The sequence below is a fragment of the Amblyomma mixtum genome, chromosome 6 (genome assembly GCF_055824585.1).
Source record: "Amblyomma mixtum isolate Tamu chromosome 6, ASM5582458v1, whole genome shotgun sequence".
NCBI lineage: Eukaryota > Metazoa > Arthropoda > Arachnida > Ixodida > Ixodidae > Amblyomma > Amblyomma mixtum.
Genome location: NC_143017.1, coordinates 141,087,003 through 141,113,456, shown reverse-complemented (window position 1 = coordinate 141,113,456; position 26,454 = coordinate 141,087,003). Strand labels below are relative to the sequence as shown.

Here is a 26,454-nt window from a genome sequence, read left to right as displayed (position 1 = left end):
TCACACGGGCGCTTTCGATCGCGATCGAGTCGATCGAAATCGAACTCGATGCAGATCCGGCGTTGCTACACGGCGAACTCAATCGCGATCGACCTCGATCCTGCTCGAGCGCATGGAGCACGATCGAGGGGATGCGTTGACAAGATGGCGGCGCCCTGCTCGCCCGCTTCGGAATAAACACATGTCACCGCTTGATTCTTCGACGCGATAGCTCGCTCAAATGGTAGCGGTTCGCTTTTATTTCGCACACTCTCGCCCACGCGTAGAGATTTAAGCGACAGCTAGCCCCTGTTTTTCAGATAATTTGGCGATTTTCAAGCTCTTAGGCCTAACTAAACGCAGTGTGTTTACCTCGCAAGAGCGACACCTGGCGAAGCAATTGTCTTGCTTTTAGTCAGTTGTTACATTTTCTGCTATTTGCAGTTTTTCTTCTTGGAACGAAAAAAAGGCTTGCAATGCACTGACCCTAGCTACCAGTAATTACGGAAGAAAACTTCTTCATCACAGCGTTGATGTGCTTTGGCGCCTTGTCACTAGATGGCGCTACCATTCACGCGTGCACCGAGCGTTGTTTTGCTGCTGTTCGCTATCAAGTCCACTGCTGGTTGCAGCAGAAAGTAATTAAGGTGTTTTTGCTGCTCAGTTTGATATTTTCACAAGAAAGTTTTATTAACTATTGTTATTATAAATTTATTAAAAATCAATGGTGATGATGATAGTACAAGCAGCGCCATCTTGTATGCAGCATTTCAACTAGTTGATCGCGATCGAGTGGATACGTGTAGCAGCTGTCCATCTCGATCGCGCTTGAAACTTCAACCGCGCTCGAGACCGATCGCGATCGAAAGTGCCCGTGTGACAGCAGTATAACACATCCACATCGTAACTAAACCGTTTCCACGGCTAAAGTCACAGCTGTAAAGACTTATGAATACAGTACCAGTGACACACTTGAGCGCCGTTTTGTGAGTGTGCGCGTCACGTTGAAACTGATAGGCAGCAGAAAGCCAAACATCAAATTCCTGCCTGCCTATCCTTCCCTTCTTTCCTTTACCTATATATTTTACTAGCTTCACTAAAATAGACGCTGGATGTTAGCGTAGGCAGGGCGCACATCATTTCAGCACTACGTAGGGCATACGTCCACATGTTCCGGAAATGGAAGGTTGACAACGTATCAACGCCAGCCAACAAAATCAAGAAATAGCAGAAAAATGATGAAAAACAAGTGAGCATTGTTTTCATGCCAAATGAAGTCTTGAGTGATGAATGCAGACAAAAGGAATAAGAAGAACACAGGTGGAAAAACATAAAAATAGATTCTATACAATGGCATGAAGTGTTGGTTGGTTGGTTTATGGGTTTTAACGTCCCAAAGCGACTAAGGCTATGAGAGGCGCCGTAGTCGAAGGCTTCGGAATTTTCGATCACCTGGGGTTCTTTGACGTGCACTGACATCGCACAGTACACGGGCCTTTAGAATTACTCCTCCAAAGAAATTCAACCGCCGCGGCCGGGAGCATGAAATGTGTGCTAGACCTATAGTGGTTTGATCTAAGTACATTGAGCAGTTGAAGTGAAGGAGCTGGCCTCAAGATAAGGCACACGCAACGAGAAGGGCAGATTAACCGCTTTCACGTAAGCTTCGTGCACCGTGTTAAACGAACTGATTACGTAAGTGGAACGGCAAGAAATATGGCATTCAGGCGGACATTAATGAATGCATGGTTGCTTAAGTACACACACGAAATATGGTTCAACTCAGAGCCGTATGCCGGGGCGCATATAGTTGAGAAGTAACTTGAACCAACAGTTTAGGAAAAACTTCACTGTTACAATAATAGATGAAGAAAATACAAAAGTTCACAAGTACTACATTGCGCACGCAGAATGAAGAGTCCGGCTGCACGCATCTGCTACCATTACTTGTCAAAACTAAGCAACCTCCGTCGTAATTCTTAGATTGCTGCTTGCGTTGCATGGCGTAACCACACTTCTGACCATACTCATAGAACATGACGTGAGTAGTACACATAGCAAAGTACAACCAAAACACGGTCTGAACGTCTTTGCTGGCCTTAAGAAAAAGAAAAGCAGAAAATCAACGATGCTGCAGTCATTAAGTAAATGCATACAACACGGCGCGAGCTCTGTCGTTAAATGAAAGAACTATCAGCCAACACTGCCGGTCATCAACGCTACGACTGGGACACTTTTTGTAGTTTCACTGCTTCCTACGTTATTAACCACACAGTAAATTTTTCAGATTCCCTCGAGCTAAAGGGTAGGTCTTTAATACAAGTAAAACAAGCTTGATGTAACAAACAAGAGTTTTTCAAACACTACTCTCTCACTCAGTGCACTTAGTTCAGCAGCTTATAAGAGATGCTACAAATGAAAGAAGTGCAACTCAAAGCTCTTACAACAACTGTAAGAGCTCTAGCACAGCACACTCACACTTTTAGCCAGTATGTGACCAGCACACCAGGGCTTGCGCAGACAGAAGTTCGTGCCAAAGCCCCTGTCAAAAACAGGAACCAGCACCTCATGCTTGGTAGCGATCTTGTGACAGATAACTTCGACCAGAATAAGTGGAAAACTCACCCTTGGCTGGTTAAATCATTCGTAGCGCTATGAGGGACGTTCACACCTACTGTCATAATTACGTCTCCATGCAGCAAGCATATCCACCGGCTATGGAGAGCAAGAAATGTAATAAATGATCCCGTGTCATGCCTCGTTGAACCTGAGTCTGTGCAAAAAAGCACTAGAGGAAATAGGCATGATACAAAAAGAATAAAAGACGGAAGCTCATCCATAGCAAGTATGTTTGAACAGGCACTTATTCGTTAGGGTGATGGATCTGCTAGTCGTGACCAGTGTTACCATTTCTTCTCCGCAGTAGCAAGATTCGTACTGCTAATTTCCACTAAAGGCCACTCAGCAAGGAGTAAGAAAAACTTGTGTACACAGTCAGCGGCGTCACAAGGATCAATTATGACGGCTCGTGATACCGTTTACTTAATTTGCAAGCCCTATAAATGCTCTCATATTAGTTAAGAAGAAACAAAAACTAGCTGAACATTTACCAGTCGAGAAAACGTAAATTTCGCTGTGAAACAATAGCGAAATTTGCTAAATAGAGTGAATTAGTGGCATATTCAAATGGCAACGATGTATTCAGCGCCAATATTCTGGCTTTGTCAAATTTTTTATTGGTTTTGAGGGTTTAACGTCCCAAAGCGACTCAGACTGTGAGGGACGCCGTCGTGAAGGGCTCCGGAAATTTCGATCACCTGGGGTTCTTTAACGTGTACTGACATCGCACAGTACACGGGCCTCTAGAATTTCTCCACCATCGAAATTCGACCGCCACGGGCGGGATCGAACCCGCGTCTTTCGAGCCAGCAGCCGAACGCCATAACCACTGAGCTACCGTGGCGGCCTTTGTCATATTGATGTACCCAACTATAAATGGTGATTATACAAAATGCAGATGAACTCATATTACAAGAACACGTATTCGACCACAACAACACAGAACTGAGCGAGGCGCCATTTTCAAACACGTCTTCTAGGCTTCACTTTCTTGTCGGTGCCGAGGCACTGCCTTGGAAACACCGTGACCGAGTCCTCGGAAATGTTCCGTGCTAAGCCTTTCACTCCTTTTGCTTGAGCCTGAGCCGCAGCAGGAAGAAGGCGGCCGTGCGGAAGACGAGCTCAAAGGCGAACAGCGAGAGCACGAGCACGTGGAACTTCTTGTCGGCGGTGCCCGTGAACTGGAGGAACTCGTTCGGGTCCTCGTAGAGGCAGATGAAGTCGTCGCAACTTAGCGCGGGTCGGTCGAATCCGTACACTGAGAGCAGCATGCCGTGGTAGGCGTAGTACATGGGCGACAGGTACGTCAACCAACGTATGTACGGCGACACAAGGTGCGACTGGACGAAGAAGCCGCTGAAGAAGAAGAAAGGTGACACCACCGGGAGCGCCACGAACACCGCGGTCTGTAAAGAAAGAGGTGAGGGTATGGTAAGCTTTTAATCCCCGGAGTGCAGTTTTTGGCGGAGAGTTATTTTAGGCATCGCGCATCAAACGTCGTGCTCTTGCCTTCTCAGCTCTAGTTTCAGGCACTCAGACGCATCTTTTGAACGATTTAAACAAGCATACCAGAAAGAAGGGATTGTTCGTTATAATTTTCCTCCATGCCGGAAATGCGCATGAAAACGTTTTCTCTTCTGTCCTGAGGTGAATGTTTCGCCAAAGATTTGATGCCAGTTTTATTATGGAAATGTTCACCTTATCACCCCATTTACGAGGAGTTTTGCTAAAGGAACGAGCGAGAGCAAACGCTTCTGATTAGATAGTTCTCAGGTCACAACGAGAAACTTAATATAGCTTAACCAGCTAAATTGATGTTCTGAAGAAGCGTATCAACTAGGTTGATATTTTCCTCCTGAGGTTGTTTCAGTTTTACATTTTAAGATTACGAAAATAGCAGCTTGGGACGCAGATCGTGTCGATTACGATCGATAAGAAAAGAGGACTGCTGCCTGGGTTTGTTTTTGCTTCCCATACTGTGCCACTCGGACTAAATGAAGTTTTCTTGGATGAACTTTACAATATTGTATTCTGCCAGAAAGTTTGAGCGTATTTTCATGTTCACATTGATGCACAGGAACCACTCAAATTCCTTTCTTGCTGCCAACATGTTTTTTACTTGATTATAGAATATATTTAGCAACATTTAAACTATGCCGAAGGATACATCTTCGAGCCTGCGTACATGATTCGTAACGCATAAAGCTCTTGGATCAGTCTGCTGCAGACGTACAGTCTTTGTCAAAAGTAACCAGGCTGCATGGTTTGCTTCTAGATTGTATAGTGGAGCCCTCGTGGCTTTCCTAAATATCGAAAGGTGTTGGAAAGTGAGAAGATCCCCAGTCCTTATCTTTAACGACCATTTCAGCTTCAGGGAAGCTATAAGGGCTCCACTGTACGAGCTAGAAGCTAGCCATGCAGCCTGGTTACTTTTGGCAAAGACTGCACTTGTAAATAAATCATGCTAAATTCATAGCATGACAGCAACGCAGCGTAAGGCAGGCGATAACTTTTTTTTCCGGCAAGTGGACGGCAAAGAATGTGTGACCATGCAAAAGTGTAAATGGGCGATCAAGGCTTGACTCAGTCACTGCTTGCATCTCACCTGGAGCTTAGTGAGTGCAGAAACGATCAGGCCTAGCGCTTGGATGGCACTGCAGAGCTGAATGTTGAACAGGGTGAGGCTTGCTATCCTCCACAGCTCCAGCGGTTGCGATGTTGGGTAGTAGATGAGTGCTATGAGCATGATCACGGGAATTGTCTGCGAGAGAACGGACACTATTCAGTGAAAAATGTCTTTTGAAAAATGGCTGCGTGTGAACAGCAAAAATGATTTTCTGCATTGGGGCTAGCGAAAAAAACAAGAACAATCATTTAGAGCTATCAAGCGTCATATAATCGCTACAAGTTGTTCCCTGGAATACAGGCAGGTGATTCTGGCGACAAGTGAAGCTTGTTGCGTTACATTATCCTTTGAACGAACTTCCTAAGTCTTGCCTGCCTGAGTAACTAAGATTAGTAAGATATGCGGGTTGTGTTGACAACTGCTGGCATACAAAAACCACGCTAGACTGTACGGTGATCGAATAATTATTTCAACCACTATGATACGCTGACTTGATGAAAGTTTCCGAAAAGCATACTTATTTGTGCATCCCGATATATAATTACTAATTTAATGCGGTCGTATAATTTCAAAGGCAATAATACGTTAAAATATCATTTTTTTCGTTTACGAATAAGTCTATTGCTAGTATCACGCTATCTCCGGACCACAGCAACATTTTGCCAGTGGATGGGCTAGCTTAGACAACTGTGTGGTTGTGACTGAAAAGTCCAGCAAGTTAGGTGTGATAAGGATAGTTATCATCAGTCAGCTAGGGCTTGAAAGAATGAGCATCAGGTCATGACTCTTACCGAGCTAAGCAACTTACCAAAAACGGAAGTTCCGTGATGTAGCGAGCCAGATAGTAGAGTTTGATGCTGTACCATCGGTTTCTGTGTTCTCTCTGCAGTACCGAAATCTCTATGGGAACTGCGGAAGAAAGAATAGTCTGTATAGAACTACTTGAACATAAAACATCCATCCGTACCGCTTTAACAGGCCTCTAAAGTCGCCGAAAGCAGGGGTTAAATAAGACTCAGTCTGACGGAAGCCCCCTGCTTGCCATGATTTACTGATTGTTTGGCAATCTTTCTTTCAGAGACTTTATCGTCAACTGACTGTAAACGGTTAGACTACGCTTCCCTGAAGCCGCCCTATTTTTACAGTCACATGCGTCATCAAAGAAGGCACTTTAAGCGGACATCTCAAAATAGCACTTACAGACGATGACCGTTGGCAGGATAGACTGGAACATAACGATGCAGCACATGCCGAAGAACATGTTGGCGTTGTTGATCACGGTGGACGCCTTCCTGCCAATGTCGTAGTAGAGCATGATCATCATGATGGCAAAGGCCAGGTAAGCGGCAAACCTCAATGGGGTGGCCACCTGAAAGAATTTCACATCGAAATGCTGAGAAGTCTTTTCCCACACACATTCGCGTAGCATCAAACAAACAAACAAACAAACAAACAAACAAACAAACAAACAAACAAACAAACAAACAAACAAACAAACAAACAAACAAACAAACAAACAAACAAACAAAAGATGATGTGTACTACATTCCGTCTCTGATGAAGCAATTTACATGCGTGTGCTTACGACCAACCTAACTGCATTTGAGCACTTTTTGCTACCCGTATTCTGGAGCTACTGGAAATGACTTCCACATAATTAGTTTGATGGATATCCCGCAGCGGTGGCTTAGTGGTTGTGAGGTTCGGCTTCCATCGCCCGTGTGTTGTCCGATGCCAGTGAGTTTAAGAGAACGCAAGGTTTTCTTAATTAATCGGGAGTCCTACCCCACGCCATCTATCATAGCTCACGTGCAGCTATGGGACGTTAACTCTGGATAAAATGCCATGATAGAATTTTGGATCATAAAAGCGCTGACTTGGGGCGAACTCCTCTGTAATCATTTATAGCTGTCATAGCTGTAATTAATAGAGCTCAAATGAAGTGGAATCTCCCGCCGCGGTGGCTCAGTGGTTATGGCGCTCGGCTGCTGACCCGAAAGACGTGGGTTCGATCCCGGCCGCGGCGGCCGAATTTCGATGAAGGCGAAGTTGTAGAGGCCCGTGTACTATGCGATGTCAGTGCACGTTAAAGAACCTCAGGTGGTCGAAATTTCCGGAGATCTTCACTACGGCGTCTCTCATAGCCTGAGTCGCTTTGGGACGTTAAACCCCAATAAACCAAACCAAGTGGAATCTTTGTGACCTGCATACTTCGCAAGTTCATTTGATGTATGTAATTGCAGAGTCGGCGCTCTACCATAAGCACGCTTAGATTATTCTCACCCTTTACTGCCGAAGCTCTCAGGACGTTAAAAAAACATCGTATCTGCATGAAAGACAGTTTACTGAATCACACGCACGCAATGGCGCCTGCACCCCTTGCCGGATTTTTGGCAAGCGTGCAGAATATGTTATGACGTAATGAAAAACCATTCGTTAGACGCCGCGGTCCCAACTGTAGCGATTATTCAGTTGCAAAGCATCGGTTTCAATTAACGCAGATTTTGCATCACATACTGTGTTCCTCGTTTATGTCGGGCGGCTGAACACACTCTTGTTAGTGTAGAAAACATACCATCTGGCAAATATTTCAATGTCAACAGCAGAACAAACTACGGAAAGCAAATGATTAAACATAAACTGCCAGAAATATTGAATATTTGTTATAGACACACCGTACATCCCGAAAACGCATCAAAGCAGGACCTAAGATTTTTTTTTTCGTGCTCAAATGTGTTTACTTGAAGATCATTTCTACCTTCATCCTACTGTGCCTGAATTGATTTTTTTTTCTCCTTTCTTGGATCTTGTGCTCTTTTTGTTGTGGCTTGAAGTCTGCTATTTTCCACGCGTAAATATGCATTTGTAGTTTTGTGTATGTCTAGAGTTTTGTGTATGTCTTTGAAATGTATTCTGTTGTCCGCTGATTTCTGCCTTGATGGAAGCAATCATGTATTTGATATGGGGGGGCGGGAACCAGTCAAGCTTTCCAGCTTTTTTTCCCTAACCTCCCCCATCATGTTGATGGAAATAAAGGCTATTATTATTATTATTAATGTCGTTTGCATTCGCATTGATGAAATAGTATTAACAATTCTGCACTAACCTTGTTTCTGGCAATGGAGAGCCAGCATCGCCTCAACAAGATTCCCAGCTGATGGAAGCTGGAGGTCGTAAAGGTGTAAAGCTTGTCTGCCTCGGCCATGTGCTGAAATACAAGAAATCCCATGTATTCAGCCGAAAGTAAGTTCAAGACATTCAACACATCGCTCATAAGCAATTCTAAGCTTGTTGCATAATGCAGTAGGAATTAACAAGCAGTCAAAAGGCGCCGGCAAGTGCATGTTTTTTCATGCTTTAAACAGCGGCCTGTTATTAGTATTACAAACCGACAGTAAATTAAATGCACGTTTGCTTCAATGACACCACATTGTTGACCAAAAATCCCTATGATTTATGTAACAATTTGAATACAAGACCAGTTTAGCAGCAGAGGCAGTCGTAACGACCATGTCAACGGCAGTAGTCAGCGAAGCTCCATTCAAGTATGGTGGGGTACTTACTTTTTCAGACATTATTTTTCCGCCGTATTTCGTTCTTCGCCTGTCCTCGTTCGCATCTTTGTCTTCGGGAATCGGCTTCTCAAAATCCTTAGAGAGTTCTTCTGTGAAGTCGCCGTAGTCGCCAGCAGCTACCTCAGCCACTGTTGGGAACAAGTGAGATGAATGCTCAATAAACATAAGCACATGACACGATCGGAGTATTCTACACTTATCATTTTACATGGTCTTATAGTGGTCTACCATCGCAGCATATTCAACGACTCCATACTGCAAGATTAAAAAGTCGCGTGGATGTTTGAGCGACTGTCAGAAAGTGAAAAAAGGAATGGCCACACAGATATGTACAGTATATCTCTCTTACGTATGCCTTTTGTTTCGAGCATGAAAGCTCTGACGACGCACCAAAAAAGCTTCACGCGGAGGTCAATGCCATTTGCAAAGGTATAAAAAGGATTGCGTCTAATACAGTGAGGAGCGTGTTCAGGCAAGAGGTTCTTGAGCAATACTGCACTCCAGCTTAAGCAGACTCACCGTAGTCTGCAGGATTGTGGTACTGCGGACAGTTCAGTTGGTGCCTGGAGAGGAACTCAACGAGATCCTCCACTGGGCCATTGTATATGCAACGTCCTTTTGACACCATGTAGAGCTGAAAAGCGGAAAAGAAAACAATTTTCTGTATTTTTTCTGTAATTTGGTATGGTTTCACAGCTAGCGACCACTTCATATTCATCCACCTTCAAATATCCCCTTAGTTTTGCCTTGTATATGGGCACTTCTGATAGAGGCAATATTGGAACATATTGAACATAATCCTGTAGCGCTGAAATGCTTGGTAATGCCTCTCTAGTTTACTGAGAAAGAAACGACGTGAATAAGAACCCAAGATAAAAATCTAGCTATTAGACTGTCCCCCTCTCGTGGTGCATTACGAAGCGTCTATGGCTACAGAGATTATATTAATTAATCAGATATCAATTAAAACAACAGTTTGGAGATTATGAAATGATTTTGAGCAAGCAGGAAATCATTCCATGACGTGTCAAATATTCTTAACGTCCATTTATAATCCTGCTGTCACATGTGCTCCCTTCATAACATGGCGTCTGCAGCAACCAACTATCATTGCTCACTGATGCACTATTGCTGGAGGGTGTTTCACACTTGAAATGCACCTAGAAATCCAGCAATTCCGGTCTAAACTTCATGCGAGAAAATCGATCGCGATGTTTGGTGGCGTCTAATATTTCCTTGTTAGGGCTTCAATTTATCAACTGGGATGAAGGTTCTTGATTTTAAGGTCGGTTGCACTTGCGGATGTGTGAAGCTACTGCATGTAATGTTTACAACGACGATTACTTCCTTTAATGCTAAATATTTCGTTCTATACAAATCTGCTACAAAAATTTGCCCCACATGTGTATGCCATGAAAACTATTCAGCGAGGGAAAAGAAGGCGCATTTCACTTTGCGGTAGTGATTATCTAAAGGAGAAACGTGCGACTGCGGCATCTGCGTCGTACACATTACGCCACGACCGCGAGGTAAACGTGCTGGAAAAAAAAACTTCCTGCCGCATTTTTCTAGCAGAAACGAACTTACTTTCACGACAGCGGGTCGAAATATGACCTTACACCACTTTCTTCAAAATGAAATTTTAGCGTGGAATAAACAGCCGGCTGTGTAAAAAAAATTCTGGCATGACCGCGATTTTTTCACGGGAATGTTGCACGAATGTATTGCGCGTAACAATTCAGGTGTCCCTATGCTCGCGCACTTCGTTAAAAGCAGTCATCCTACAGACCAGGATTCTTTAGCGCAGCCCAGAAAAAGTATTCCCTGAACTTGGTTTTCTCCACCGGCGCGGGTCGTTTTCCCTTTCCTACCTTTGCGGCTTCTGTCTATGGCCGGCGCAAATTGAATGTGATGTGTAGTGACGGAGGCCGGCTAAGTTGAAGGAACAGGGTACGTTGGCAGGCGAAAGAGGCTCCGGCGGGTAGACCTAAATATGATACCAGAAACATATACTATGGCCCATATTCTATAGCATTACAGCATACCGGACACAGGCTTCCAGTATCACTTGTTAACGGACACGACCTCGCGTGAAGCATGTCACGAGCGGGACGTCCAGCATCAGGACATGCCACAAACCGCCATTTTGAACGAGGCTTCTCGCCACTGGGAGTCCTCGAGTTAGCAGTGCAACTTAAGTAAGCTGAAAAGCATTTGGGGAGACTGTTCCAAGTAATGCCCGTTGTGTCGCAAGACGGTGCGGGCAGGGCATTTGTTTTCCTCTAGCGCAATGTAACCTGTGTTCCAAGAAATGAAAAACAGCTTGGCGATGCATTTCATTCGGAAAGCATGTGATATAAATGTACAATTTCAGCGCTTTAAAAGATGCTTGGAAGCTAACATAGAAGCTTTAGGTCAGGTGAAAGAAAGTTCAGCAAGTAATGAATAAGGAATGCCAGGTGTGTTGTTTAAGATAGAGAAAGCAGCCTCGTTCGGAGAATAAACACTAGTCGATGATATAGGGGTGGATTTGGATAGGACGTCTAATCTGAAGAATAGTTAAGCGGGCATTCCTTAGAGTAGCGGATAAGGCGTGGAAAACGCAATAAAGGGTAATTTGGAAATACCTCCGCCGTGGCATTGGGTTAGCTGCGGTTACAACCTTGACAACGCAGTTAATACTGCAAGCGCCAAAATGACGACGAACGGTAAGCCCGTGCGACGTCAAGAATGGCGCGTTTGCACCTTAATTAAGCAGGATGTAGTCTGTGAAATTTGTGTTTGGCACACGGGGTACTGAAGCACCAGAGCTACGCAGGGGAGAGAAAGAAATGTCTGCTCGCCGTCCATGGTTCTGAAGCTTGTTGGTTGCTCTAAGCGTCATGATGTACGGCTTAACCACGAACTCTGCTGGCTGGACATTTGTGTGAAAGCCTGCGTCTCAACTCACCATGTCGAAGTGGGAGAAAATCTTGGCACTTGGTGTGTGTATGGAGCAGATAACGGTGTGTCCTTGCACGGCCATCTCTTTGAGGATTTGGATGCACAGAAGACTAGATACGTTGTCCAAACCACTGCGCAGAAGAAAGATTGAAATAAGCAATGCGCGATGACCGCTCAAAAAAAAAAAAACAAAAGAAAACGCGATATTCGCAGGTCCTGACTACAGTGGCTGGGGGACTTCACCAATTTGTTTTTTGTTCACGGCTGCACATTCGCTTTGGCACAGCGAAGAATAATGTAGCGTTAAAACTTAACAGACAGTGCAAAAATGTTAACATCGAGTGAGTCTTCACAGAGCTCCTGATATTGATTTATAAACGAATGTTACTACACAGTATGGTGTGAAAGATAGCAACTTCTCTTCTGCTCCTGAGATGCACTATTGTCGTACTTTCTTAGTCTCTTTTTTAGGTGAAAACTTATCCATCTGTAGTTTATCGGTTAGTCCCCTAGCTTCTTTTCTACGCTGGCGTTACTGTTTTACTACTGCCTGTAGAAAGCATCCAGTTAATCTTATATTGGGCTTCCTAATATGGTGCTTTTCGCGCTAATCTCCGTCTTGCAACCATTACAACTCATAACGCTGTGATAATATACTGTAACTTCTCCCCAGTGCGCCTCATACGTCGCATTTGAGGAGTGCAATATATGAATAAAAATAAGTTAAATGAATAAATAGGAAAATAAATCACGCATGATAGAAACACTGACGGCGCTTCGTGCTAAAGCAAATCCACCCATTCTGCCATTTAAGTGACAGATCAGTAGAGTGGTCATTAGACTTTTAAACCTGTAATTCTTCTGAAACTCTAAATACTCTCAAATTTGTGTCAAACTGCAAACCTAGGTGGCCACATTTCAGGCGTCACCGAAAACAGCCAACTCAGAAATTGCTCCTTGGTGGGAACAGCCGAAATAACAAAACGCAGACACAGAAAGGAACACATAGAACGTAGACGAAGCTGACTGTCAACTAAAATTTTATTGGAAAACCCGCGCTTTTTTTTTCCTTGTCAAAAAGATTTTGCTTTTATCTCCCGTGGGGTTCGTTCAAGAAGGAAATTTCTTTTCTTGATAGAGAGATTGATGGGGTACTAACGCACCGCTGTCCTGTTTCCCGTATCGCCAATGCCTCAAGGGTCTCACGTGTCACTTGGTCTGCATACCTTTTCATGACTTGAACTTCATGCAACTTGGGCTCACACTTGCGCACTTTTCTGCCTTTTTTGTTTTCTTTACAATCTCTGCAATGCAGGGCTAGATTGCTGCTTGGGGCACCTGATAGCGATGATGCATGTTCCCTTATCCTATCATTAAGGCACCTTCCCGTCTGCCCTATATATTGTTTGCCACAAGCCAGAGGGATATTATAAACCACACCTTTAACACATTCGCTGAATCTTGTTCGGTGTACGACCTGGCATTGCTGCTTCTTTTGCCTGTTGACTCGAGCACACATGCTCATTGCCTTGTTCGGTGCAGAGCAAACAACCCGGACCCCGTGCCTCTTGCCAATCTTCATGAGGTTGTGGGTCAATCCATGAACATAAGGAACCACTGCTAATTTCTCCCTTTCATTGCCTTCTTCCGGTCCACCTTTCCTTCCTTGCACTCCTTTTACTTTCCGCAGCAAGCTTTCAGCTATGCTGCTGAGCATCGGAACGGGGTAGTCCGCATTTTTTAGCCTATCAATCTGCCGCCGAAAACTTGTCTCCATCTGATGCTCACACGATTTCTTCAGAGCTGACAAGAGAGCAGCACTCGATATTGCCCTTTTCACGGTTTTTGAATGGCTTGATGAAAAAGGGAGAAACTGTTTCTTCGCCCTAGGCTCGTACCTCCAACATAAGTGTCCGGGTTGGAATTCAAGGCGTAAGTCGAGGAATTGCAGCGAATCCTTGGCTGGAAGCTCGTGGGTGAATTTCAACTCTGGGCAGGTTTTGCGAAAGGTCTCCAGTACGCTATCCTTGAGTCGCTCAAAGGATAGCGTACTGCGCGGGTTTTCCAATAAAATTTTAGTTGACAGTCAGCTTCGTCTACGTTCTATGTGTTCCTTTCTGTGTCTGCGTTTTGTTATTTCGGCTGTTCCCACCAAGAAGATGAACCAACTAGCTCAGTTTTCTACTCTTTTAACGTTCAGAAATTGCGCCGGTGTTTAGTTCAGAATTTCTGCAAAAAAGGTGCAAATGTAGGAAATGAAGCAACGAAGATGGAAGACGCACGCATTAGGAAAACAAAAACAAAGGCAGGATGGAGTGAAAGGGGCGCTTTCCGATATGCGCGCGCGCGTGTTACCTAGTAGGTTCGTCCAGGAAAACCACCGGCGGGTTGTTGATGAGCTCTTGGGCAATAGCCAGCCGTCGGCGCTGTCCACCCGATAGGTCGCATGTCCTTGTCTTGCGACACTCGTACAGGCCCCAGCCCGAAATTGAGTGGTTTACCTGCGGAGAGAGTCACGAGTAAGAGGAAGACGTCAAAAATTAAGATATCGGAGAAGGATCTTCCTGTGTCCGAAGTCTGCTCGCCGCTATTATTTGTCCACGCAATCACACTAATGCGGACGGGAGGTGCAGAGCGAAACCTGTCACTGAACATTTGGTTTTTGTCTGCGTGATACGTATTACCTAAAACGAAACCAACGTATTCACACAAACATTGCGTGAAAAAGACACAAACCAGACAAGAAACCTGACTATAGCGAAGACTCGCAACTGCTCCTGTCCCGTTGCGTTTCCTGACAGTGTCTTCTGAGCGCCGTGTTTTTGTGAATACGATGAGAATTAGACTTGTCCATCAGCGTTCTCTCTAGAAATAATTCCAACGTTTGCTTCGCGTCGAATGTACTGATGCTGGGGACCTTGACTGCGAAATTTCCACAAAGGTCGGACAATGCTTGCTGTGCGGCATACAGGGCAGAAATGAACAAGTATTTTTTTTATTCGAGAAGAGTGCCATCAGGCATAAGTTGAGAAAGGGGGAGTGGAATGTAGGATGAAAAAGTAATTAACGGAATCAAAAGTTTAGAATATCAGCATGTGAATCAGAAAGTAACTGCAGTATCGGGGTTAGTACAGGAGTACAACAACAACAAAAAACAACAATTCAGCACGATAAAGATAATGCACAGCAATAAAACAAGATAAACACAACAATGTTTAATATTCAACATGCGCACTCTGGCAAGTGGTGTTAATATTTATTGATAAGAAGAAAGCGGGGGATATTTTTTTTATTTTGTTCAGGCCCGTGATATAAAGGCACTTATTTATTTCTCACATACGTTTCATACTGCCTCATCCAATATGTAGGCGCTATTCGCTTTTTACGATGACTAAATATCTTTCACCAAATATCATTAGAAATGGAATGACTTTGCGCTCCTGAATAATGCTGATGGATTGCACATTTTATGTCTTAAGGAATACAAGTTTGTGAAATGAAGAAGGAAAATGTCTGCAAAGCCATAGAGTTTCAGTAACCCATGACGATCATTACCGGAATTGAATCATATTGAGAGAAATTAATGTAAAAAAGTTTTCAGGCCTTATTAAGACACCTACACGTGCCCTCCGAGCGTGTTATCGACGACAAATCTCGAAGCAACGGAAAGTCGCCACGGGGCTGTTACAGAGCAAACTTGAAGCGAGTCTGCCCCATATAAACTCATAGTCAATGTTATGCAAAGCCGTTACCACTCGCCTCATTTTTAATTGCACCGGAGTAAGTTTGCGCGTTCACCTGGTCAAAAGATAAACGTTTCAGTGGTAAAATTTGTAACCATTCTTTCAATCCTGTGTGCAGTTCCAAAAGTGTTCTTCAATATGTATTCACTGTGTTTTTATGGCAAGAAACGCCGAACGCTTTAAAAATGGTATAGCTATTTATGACCGCTGACAAGAACTCAGAGCATGTGAATCGCTCTAGAGCCTAAAAAAGCAGGCTATTCTTTGTCATTTCAAGTTCATGGTGGTCATAAAATAAAAATAACGTCTTGCGACAGATTTTGGCGAAATTCCACTGCAGACTGCTGTGAATACATCTTGTGTCGTAGCACATGAAAGTTTTGTTTGAAGCGTCGCCAAGCTTCCAGTTGAAAATGATAAGACGTATCGTTTTCGCTAAATTTACTTGCAAGGAAGCCAAACAACTTAGCAGCTTCTGCTGAGTATTCGCAGATTATTTTTACCTTGATTCTGAGAGAAAAAAGAATGATGTAGACAGTACACACCGATCTCCCAGAATGCGACGACAGGCTGACGTCAAAAATGTCTAAACTACGAACACATTTGCGTTGTTGGAATAACTGGAATCAGCGATGGACACCTTGAACGTCGCATCTTTTCCTCCGAGCGCCCCTATACACGGGTGCACAGCTTAATGACAGGTTGCTTCACGACAGAAAGTGCGTTCTTGGCTAAGACTCAAGAAGGGGCACAACGTTGTAACTCAATGCGGCATCGGTCAACATTTATACGCTTTGATTCCATATATGTATGGTCCAAAAGAAGGAAGCATAAAACCAAAATTAAAGATGATGCCACATTACATAAGGCGAACCAGTGCGGTCTATTAGCTGCCCATGCTGTAGCCGCGCACTCCGCCGGCCTGGTAGAGGACGCCTAGATACGGCCTTCGCACAGACAGCCGTCATTTGCAACCGAAAGGCCCATGCTGTCTGGACGTATTTTTCTTTACCTTTTTGGCATCCTCCCTGCGTACCTTCCCACACACTCCCATTTCGGCGGTTGCGTTCCGACATATACGAGACACACACACGCACTTAAAGACGTCTGTGTGTATGCGCACCTATTTCTGTATGTCAAACCAAATTCCCCGCCAGCGGGCATTTAAGAGGGAAATTGGATACCCGACGCGTTTGTTGGAACCTAGAGCTTGACAAAGCGAAGTTGTAGCGTCTTAACAGCAAATAGTGTATATCGATCCAGCTTTATCATGCTAATTTTATGAAAGAAGACATCGGGCTTGACTGCCAACTGCTTGTACTTGACTACTAATAATGAGAAAATTATCGGTCGGAGTTCTACATGAGTATGCGTGGCCACAGAAGGGCTGCGTTGGAAAATTCCTTTGAGCACGTGCTTGCGAGCTTGTGAGCAAAAAAAAAACAAACAAAAAAACGAGAGAGCGCGCGTGCATAAGGGCTTGTTTAAAATTAATTCAGGAGGGAACCTGCCCGGCCATTGCAATGAGTCTAAAAAATGTGACCCAGAAAAATGCGAACCGTTCATTAACAGGGCCAAGTTAATCGCCAAAGGAACGCAGCCACTGGAACGCGAAACCACTGAGGCAAGCTGGCAAAGTGTGCGTCAGCACACCGTCCGTAGGACTCAGCGACAAGAAACTGGGTTTTTTAGAACGACACGTGAAGATTAGGTGTGCAGTACCGATCATGTGAGGTGTTTTGAATGCCGTATTTGTAGCCAAGATTTCTTTTTGTGCAGGTGTGTTTGCGTGCGCATCGACATGACACGTCAGTTGCTGCTGTGTATGTGTAAAATGATGGTGCCAAAGTCAAAATAAATCAGTTCGTAGTCGGCACTCATCTAGTCTTGCTCATTCCTTCCGTCTGTGTCCCTTTCACGCCGCGTTAACTTAAAACATTAACCAACTGGCCCTTCAAATATCACTTCTGTGCCTGCGTAACGAGCACCACTTAATGTGCAAGCACCACGCCGGCATGGAAGAAAGCTCATCTGAAGTCTTTGGCTCGGGTAACTGGATGCTCGCGGATGACCGCGTGCTGCCCCGCTCTTCATCCGCGGAATGCAGCCTTGCGGGAAAGAATCCCGTGAGCACCCTCTGTCCGGCATCGGTGCATAGTCGTTGCCCAGCACTGACCCATGCGAACATTCGTCCGTAACTTAAACTGGTGAGTCGGACGTCCTTAACTCTCTAGCGTAGCCTTCCGAGGAACGTGTCGTTTGTCGCTAGCCGGTCTTCATTGTCTTTGTAGTAATAAATGCCGCTTGTGTCAGCGCATTGTCATATTCCTTTGTTCTCAAGGGTGCAAGCTGGCCGCGGTCGGCTTGCGCGCTGCGGCGCTGCCGATCGCGACTCTCAGGCTCGACTGTCAGGCGCTGACGAGAGGATAACATGTAGATATAAACCTCCCTGTAATATTAAAACAACACATCCTAAACTCCTAAACTGAGCTTTCAGGCGTAGATATACTTCAAACCCCACCCTTGGTGCCTTGTTCGAGAGCAGGCTTTTTCACCACAAGCATGCACAACATAACAGAACAGCAAAGCATTGAAATATGCGCGAAGAAATCGCTCCGGCGTGCTTGTGCCTAATGTGCTTGCCACCAATACCAGTGGTGGTACTACGCATTAGTGTGAACTTCGGTGCTGTCATATATAGCGCAAGTATTGCCTCTGTTCAAAGAACGCTGGCCACAGTGTCTTAAGAAAGACAAGTGCCGTCTGCAAACGCAAGAGGCGCCACCGTACCAGTATCACGAGGTTCCATGGAAAGAAGCGCTGCGTGATCATCACGTGTTTCTCTGGAAAATCTATAACTTGAGGTTGAAAATGATGCCGGTGCCTCACTCAGTCCAGTGACGACTTTGCGACAAGAGGAACTGTCCCGCGCGCTTTTGCAAGTGTTGGCTAATATATTATTTCGCGACGCAAAGCCCACCCCAGACTAAGCAAAATGTTTTTTTTTCTCCATCGTTGCGTGCGGGAATTGAACGGAGCAACTAAATGCAAGAGCTCACCAGAACCGTAATTTGACTAATAGCTGCAATCAGTAATGCGGCTGCCTAAACGGTTGGCGACTGAGCCTCCCGCGGCAGAAGTACGCGCAGACAAGCACGCAGAAGAAGCACGGCGCTAGCTTCAGACCGGCGCTGTTACCAAGGGACGCCCGAGAGCAGGGGCGGCGTTTCTACTGCGCCCTTTTAGAGCGGTAGCTCCAATGCTCCCATTACACAATGCCTCATTAGTACGAAACACAAGGTCATTCATGGGGGACCAGTGGGTGGTGCCATCGGTGCACAGATTGTGGACCCCGTAGTTGGCATAGAATGTTCTGAGTGGTATCAAACGATTCAGCGTCTAAGGGAGCATAAGATTACTAGTATTACTAGTCGAATCAAAGTGTAGCATATCATAGGAATTCGCACCGACGAACTTTGGTTCCCCAAACCATGACTTCTTGAAACTTCAAATGTTCATTATGGCCAAACTAATTGAAGTTAGACATGCGGAGTGATGTCGAACGGTTTGTCCGCGGAACAAGCGAATACGGTTAATGACGTATTCACGTCATTAACCGTATTAACGTCATTAACCCCGTAAAACACGTTTTAGATCTGATATGTCCAGTTCTTGAGCATGTGTATAATTTGTGCTTTGTAAACAGTATATTTCCTAAGCGCATGCAACTCGCAAGGGTTACAGTGCTCTTCAAAGCCGGTGATAGAAACAACATGTCTAACTACAGACCAATATCCATTTTACCTGTATTTTCAAAATGCCTAGAAAAATTAATAACACTCAGAATGACCGCTTTCTGCGAAAAACACAATATCCTTACTGACTGTCAGTTCGGTTTCCGAAAGGGTCGTTCGACAGAGTTAGCTCTACTAACACAAAAGGAACTAATATTACAAGCATTTGAGGAAAATTTTGTGACACTAGGCATTTTCATCGATTTTTCAAAGGCCTTTGACACAATTAATCACACCACACTGCTAACAAAACTTGAAATTTATGGTTTCAGGGGCCCATTCCTTAGCTTAATCAAAAGCTATCTGCAGTTCTGGTGTCAGAGGGTTTCAATAAATAACTGTATTTCAGATAACTTACCCATTCATTCTGGTGTACCTCAAGGAAGCATTCTTGGACCTTTGTTATTTAATATTTACATTAACGACATAATAAATATTGACACCACTGCCCAATTCATCATATACGCTGACGACACTAGTCTGTTTTTTACATCTGGTTGTGCAAGGGACCTGTTGGCTCTTGCGAACGCTGCTTTAAGCGAACTCAATCGATGGAGTTCATTGAATTCACTGTCTATAAATAAAAGCAAGACAAAGGCTGTACTTTTTCAACCTAAAAACAAAAATGTCCACATTGACGGCCATTTGAAAATGGGTTCCTCGGTTATCAACATTGTGCCATCCATTAAGTGCCTCGGGGTCGTATTTCAAGAGAACTTACTTTGGAATCTTTGTACAGACTCAGTTGTTAGCAAAATCGCTCGTGTTGTGGGGATACTAACGAAACTTCGATTTTTTCTTCCCTTGAGCGTGAAAAAGCTGCTTTACAACTGTCTCTTCCTGTCCCATCTGAATTACTGCCATTTAGTGTGGGGAAACACCACAATGTCTAACATCACAAAGCTTTATCTTTTGCAGAAGAAAGCAGTGCGCGCTATCGCTAATTCCTCATATGACGCTCATACGCAGCCTCTTTTCAGTGCCCTTAACTTACAGCCGGTCACCTCCATATATCGTAGTATTTTACTCAAGCGTTTCACTACTGCGAAAAAACAGAACACCAAATTCTTCGAGCATTTATCTCTATTGACAATGAGTTCTAACATTTACAACACACGTCACAGAGAAACATGGTACGTTCCTAAAACGCGCACTAACTACGGTCAACAAATGTTACGCCACACACTGCCATCTTTGTTAAACTCATTAGAAACTTAATAACAACGTAGCTCTCCTTTTATGGGCTCATTGTGGATTCGTTTTTTTGTTTTGTTCGCTTTGCTGTAGTATACACTGACGCCATGAATGTCTAACCAATTTTCTTTGCTTGTTAGTAACTTATTATTTATGTTTGTGAATTTCAAAGCTATTTTATTTGTGTAATTTTATGCTTTATGCTTTCTGCTGTTTAAATCCTTTCAGCATTCTATCATTGATTTTTTTTGGCCGTATGTATTTCTGTTATAGCATAGAATGTTATAGAATGTTTCACTAATAATTTTCTTCGTTTATCCATTATTGTATCTTTTCGTTCTCTTTATTGTGCATAGTGCCATTTCTGTAGGGGGTACAGACCCCGTCAAGCCAAATCCATTTGGCTTTTTGTCTGCACTCCCGTCATCTGTACATGTATAGATGCTTCAGAAGAATGGCCTGAGGGGCGAGTTGGTGCATGATGAAATGAACGGCGGCGCAACAAGAAGAACACAACAAGAGAGGGGACACCACATGCGCACACTACCAACTGTTTTATTGCATGGAAAGGAGGCATATTTATACAGCTCAGGCATGACACTAATCGCATTATCGCTCAGAACCCAACACGTGGAAAAGAAACAGCAACATCAGGATAAAAGAAAAAAGAAAAAACCTTTAACCTCTGCAGAAAAACTAAAAGATTTTGATAACAGAACCTTGAGCAGGCCATCTCGTAGCAAAAGCAGAGTCAAACAATCGTAGCAAAGGCAGAGTCAAACAAGAGAAGCAAAAGCAGTCAAAAAAAAAAAAAAAAAAAAATACAATCGTAGCAAAGGCAGAGTCAAATGTAATAAGCAAAAGCAGTCAGAACCCGAGAAACAACAAAACGGAAAGCAAAAAACAGTAACAAAGTTAACAACCCGCCTAAAACAAACAACAGACGGCCGCTAGAAATGCAGGGCTGAAAAGATGCACAGCACATGGCGTTACAAAAAACTGTCAAGAAAGGACACTTCATTTCTACGGAGGGATACTGAGGAGTCGCTAACACAAGTGCTTCCCTTCTTATTGATCATAAAGGCCTCAAGAATTTCGCGTGCCACCTGATCGCGACTCCTGCCGAGAATCCTTATTCCGTTAAGCACTGGCTCACACTTGCAATCTTTACAATGTAGGGGCAAATTCGACCCGCCTCCGTTTTCTAACGACTTTTCGTGTTCCCGTGTTCTGTCGTTAATGCAGCGACCTGTCTGGCCTATATAGACCCCCCCCGAAATCCCCCCTACGAAATCCCACTGACGTGCGGGGGGGTCTATATAGGCCAGACAGGTCGCTGCATTAACGACAGAACACGGGAACACGAAAAGTCGTTAGAAAACGGAGGCGGGTCGAATTTGCCCCTACATTGTAAAGATTGCAAGTGTGAGCCAGTGCTTAACGGAATAAGGATTCTCGGCAGGAGTCGCGATCAGGTGGCACGCGAAATTCTTGAGGCCTTTATGATCAATAAGAAGGGAAGCACTTGTGTTAGCGACTCCTCAGTATCCCTCCGTAGAAATGAAGTGTCCTTTCTTGACAGTTTTTTGTAACGCCATGTGCTGTGCATCTTTTCAGCCCTGCATTTCTAGCGGCCGTCTGTTGTTTGTTTTAGGCGGGTTGTTAACTTTGTTACTGTTTTTTGCTTTCCGTTTTGTTGTTTCTCGGGTTCTGACTGCTTTTGCTTATTACATTTGACTCTGCCTTTGCTACGATTGTATTTTTTTTTTTTTTTTTTTTGACTGCTTTTGCTTCTCTTGTTTGACTCTGCCTTTGCTACGATTGTTTGACTCTGCTTTTGCTACGAGATGGCCTGCTCAAGGTTCTGTTATCAAAATCTTTTAGTTTTTCTGCAGAGGTTAAAGGTTTTTTCTTTTTTCTTTTATCCTGATGTTGCTGTTTCTTTTCCACGTGTTGGGTTCTGAGCGATAATGCGATTAGTGTCATGCCTGAGCTGTATAAATATGCCTCCTTTCCATGCAATAAAACAGTTGGTAGTGTGCGCATGTGGTGTCCCCTCTCTTGTTGTGTTCTTCTTGTTGCGCCGCCGTTCATTTCATCATGTATAGATGCAAATAAACTTGAATTGAATTGAATTGAATTGACGCAATATTCGTTCGATATTGCTAACGCTCGATACACATACGCTGCCTCAGTGTTTTGCTTTTTTTTATCTTCGTCGTCGACGAGCGCCGCTGATTGGCAGCTGAGCGATAGCAGAGCACAGCTCCTACCTTCGGCCACCACGGCGGTGACATCAGTACTTGTCAAGACTGCGCCTCTGCTCTTGCGTGTCTGTACGTTTGTGTTTTGCACTCCACTCTGCCAATGATGATAGTGGCGTTGTTGGATGTCAGCGGGGAGGAGGGGGCGTGTACCTTTTCAATCTTGCTCCTCTTGTCGAGGAAAGGCATGCGCAGCTCCACGCTCATGGTGAGCGCCTCCTGGACGGTGAGGGTGGGAGACAGCCGGTCCTGCTGCATGACGTAGCAGCTCTGTTTGGTGAACAGGTGCGGTGCCCGGACGTAGCCGTTGATTTGCACCTCGCCCTCGTAACCTGTTTCACTGCACGTTGAAGAGTGCGCACAAAAACAAGCGTATAATGCACATTGCCTTATCGACGATCTCGTACGTTGCCGCTGAAGTTTTGGCTCTACGCTAGGCAACTTCGCGTGAAGCACAAGACAATTAAAATACCACGACAATAATCCAGGCGACTGATATTCACCACATAAATGTGTGGTCTGCGGGCTTCCCTGCAAAAATTGATAATAATAGCATTGTTAAATTTTTTACGAGTACGAATATGTTATACTAATGCTGCTTTGGAGCAATAACAAGTAATGTCAGATACCATGCATTTTATAATCTACAGTGAGGCAAAGTAGTGAGTACACAGCAAAAAAACTGAAGCAGTGGCAAGGCGGAACATGTTGACATATTAAGCGCCTCTTCATAGGTAGCAGCCTTGACCTTTTTATTCTTGCTTCAAGCACTACACTGTCTCTAACTGCCTGCTATATGCAATTTTTCAAGGGAGCTCCGATGTAGAACCGTTATATGCTTCACATGCCTCAGTCGCAAAAAAATGTTTCTTATCATATTTACAGCCTACTTCATTCACTCTGCTGATTCTGTCCCTGTCACCAACGCAGTAAGATTAAAAGGTGTATGCGCCAAACAATATTTGATGTTGTACTCTGGCTTCTCACATAGTTTAATACGAATTTCAGACTCAGTTAAGTAGTGCAGTAACCTTAGGCCCGAAAAATACAGCCTGCGGTAGCGCAGGTGTACTTATGTGGAAAAAATGCTATAGTTCCTCAAACTACCCTCCTCCAACGAATTTTGCTGCGAGAAATAAAAAGCAAACTACCATTACTTTTCTGAACTTTGTTCTTAGAAATAGGGAAGAGATAAGGCCAGATGAACAAAAATGCAATACAGTTTGGCTCCTGTGTTAACAGAAGCCCAGCTGAACGACAGGGCACCAGACCAAGTTGTCAGCATAAAGCTCAATAAAAACCGCAGGAATTAGGCATCAAAACGGCATCAAAATGGTACAAACCGGAGCCGCCTAAGTTCGGTCATCGTTAAGGCTTAGTTTTTCACTCCGTAGCAGCTTTACCTTTGGACTCGATGGAGTTATATTTACTGCTGTTTTAAAGAAAAATTCACGCAGTTGTATTTCCCATCAATCTCACTGAACAACGATACAGCTGCGCAATACTTCACGCGCATAACTAAACTTCAAAGTATGGTGTATATATGGTGGTGCTCGTATAAATATCCTACATGACTAGCAATTGTAGAAAGATTTCAAAGAAAAGCTTCAATTAGAAAGTTCCGGTACTATGAAACAATAATAAGAGGTAGTCGGTATCATACACAGTAAAGAGAAACATGGATTGCTGGATTTACTCACTAAAATCCGCTGAGGAGGTTGAGTAGCGTGGTCTTGCCAGCTCCCGAGGGACCCATGATGGCCGTGAGAGTTCCCGGACGGGCAACACCACTCATATTGTCCACCAGCGTCTTGGTACCTGCGTCCACGGAGCAAAATAAACCGATATTTAATTCGCAAACAAACATTACGAGAGACAGATTCAAAGAAACGAGCAGGACACTGCGATCCTTCCCTCCACTCCTTTTCTCAGCTTCCATGTATCCCGGCCTCGGTGGTCGCATTTCGATGTAGGCGAAATGCTAGAGGCCCGTGTACTGTGCCATGTCAGTTGCACGTCAAAGAAACGCAAGGTGGTTGAAATTTTCCGGAGACCTCCGCTACGGCGTCCCTCATAGCCTGAGTCATTTTGGGACGTTAAACCTTATAAACCAAACCAATGGTCTTCCATATTGGTGTTTCGATCAGTAGTAACATTTATTAATTGTTTATGACTACCTACGCGGCATGGCAGACAGCATGCGCATTGAACTAGTAGCTTCAGCATGAGCTGAAGCAGGCCCCTTGCACACTCATGATAGCAGTTTGTCACTCATGCGCATCAGCAGCCCAACAGCAAGGCCAAAAACTGTAGAGAGGTGAGCTTCAGCCAATTAATTTAATTACAACACAACAACAAGTTTCTCTGTAGTAAGCCATAACATTGCCAGAAATTTGGGACAGCATCGAGCACTTGCCGCTAAGCACATATAGCGCCTTTTCACGTTCTCTTCTGCAACCGCTCGGTCTTTCTCTTTCTTACGCCAGGGATTATGTCAGCGCGCTGTTTGTGAATGTTGAAAGCCATGTCCCACGTGGCGGCATCCAAGGGAACTAGAAACGCTTGTCCCCAATTCCTGCTAATATACTGAGTGCACTTCAAACGCGCATCATGCAGTGTTCTCTTGTGGCAATTCTTCATCCTGCAAGCGAGTGGCTGATTGAAGTATTCTTTATCGAAAATGACTGCCTCAGATAAACTTATCTAAGCTAGTAGCTCTGGCTCGGCTTGCTCTACAAATAACTGCTTTCAGAACGGTGCTTGCATAAACAGTGTACAAATGACTGCGACACTGCTTTAGGTCATTGATAAATATTATCCTGCAGTAATAACTGCATTGCAGGGTGGTTGCTAAAGTGAGATTAGCTTTAATGTTGTTGTTTTAGAGTAATTTGTGACGTCTTTATGGCTTTTTGTGGCTGTGTAACGGCATTACAATATTCCGTACTTTATTAATGTTTTACCACTGAGTAGTGTTACGGGATCGTCTGCAAAAAAATATTGTAGCACTTAATAATTGAATAGAACGGTGGCCGCAAGTTACCTGAAAACGTTCGTCTGTTTAAGCCTGCACAGGTGTCAAGGAAATATCTGCCTACTTGCATAAACCAGTCTGTCATGAGCTTGTTTGTGAACTGTGGGGTTCAACATCCCGGAGCGACATATGGGCTATGGGGGATGCCGTAGTGGAGGACTCCGAACTAATTTACACCACCGGAATTCCCTGACGCGCTGACATCGTACAGTACACGGGCGTATTCAACCCGGGTCCTGCGGCTCAGTAGCCGAGCCCTGACCGCTGAGCCACCACCGCGGCGCGGTGAGGAGCTCTGTAGGCGCAGTTTATTGAAGCAGTGTGGCTTGACAAAAATTATGAGGACGCTTAAGCTTCATCTGAAGAGTAGACCGATAGGCGAAATGTAGGAGACCCCATTTTTTCTGTTTATTTTTTCTTTCTCATTTCTCGCCGATTACCAATCCACAATCACATTAACGATCGCGATGATCCATTACAATCACATTTACCATTCATATTGTCGATTACCAATCACCAATGCTTTGATTTGGTTTATGGGGTTTAACGTACCAAAGTGACTCAGGCTATGAGAGACGCCGTAGTGAAGGGCTCCAGAAATTTCGACTACTTCGGGTTCTTTAACGTCCACTGACATCGCACAGCGCACAGTCCTCTAGAATTTCCCCTCTATCGAAATTCGA

At 44.3% G+C, this 26,454-nt stretch overlaps 1 protein-coding gene across 1 annotated transcript in view; it reads right to left on the bottom strand.

Annotated features, from left to right (window-relative positions):
• Positions 1-870: 870 nt before the first annotated feature.
• LOC149340618 (ATP-binding cassette sub-family G member 1-like) overlaps positions 871-26,454 on the bottom strand; it is a 72,275-nt gene continuing 46,691 nt past the window's right edge. Inside the window, exons 3-13 of the mRNA XM_089549448.1 lie at positions 24,438-24,555; positions 22,891-23,077; positions 14,098-14,243; positions 11,750-11,873; positions 9,319-9,433; positions 8,788-8,927; positions 8,331-8,432; positions 6,425-6,593; positions 6,033-6,133; positions 5,204-5,359; positions 871-4,004 (exon numbers count right to left, since the gene is read on the bottom strand). Coding sequence (XP_089405574.1) covers positions 3,660-4,004; positions 5,204-5,359; positions 6,033-6,133; positions 6,425-6,593; positions 8,331-8,432; positions 8,788-8,927; positions 9,319-9,433; positions 11,750-11,873; positions 14,098-14,243; positions 22,891-23,077; positions 24,438-24,555 — 1,703 coding nt within the window. The 3' untranslated portion in view covers positions 871-3,659. The remainder of the gene's footprint in view (positions 4,005-5,203; positions 5,360-6,032; positions 6,134-6,424; positions 6,594-8,330; positions 8,433-8,787; positions 8,928-9,318; positions 9,434-11,749; positions 11,874-14,097; positions 14,244-22,890; positions 23,078-24,437; positions 24,556-26,454) is intronic.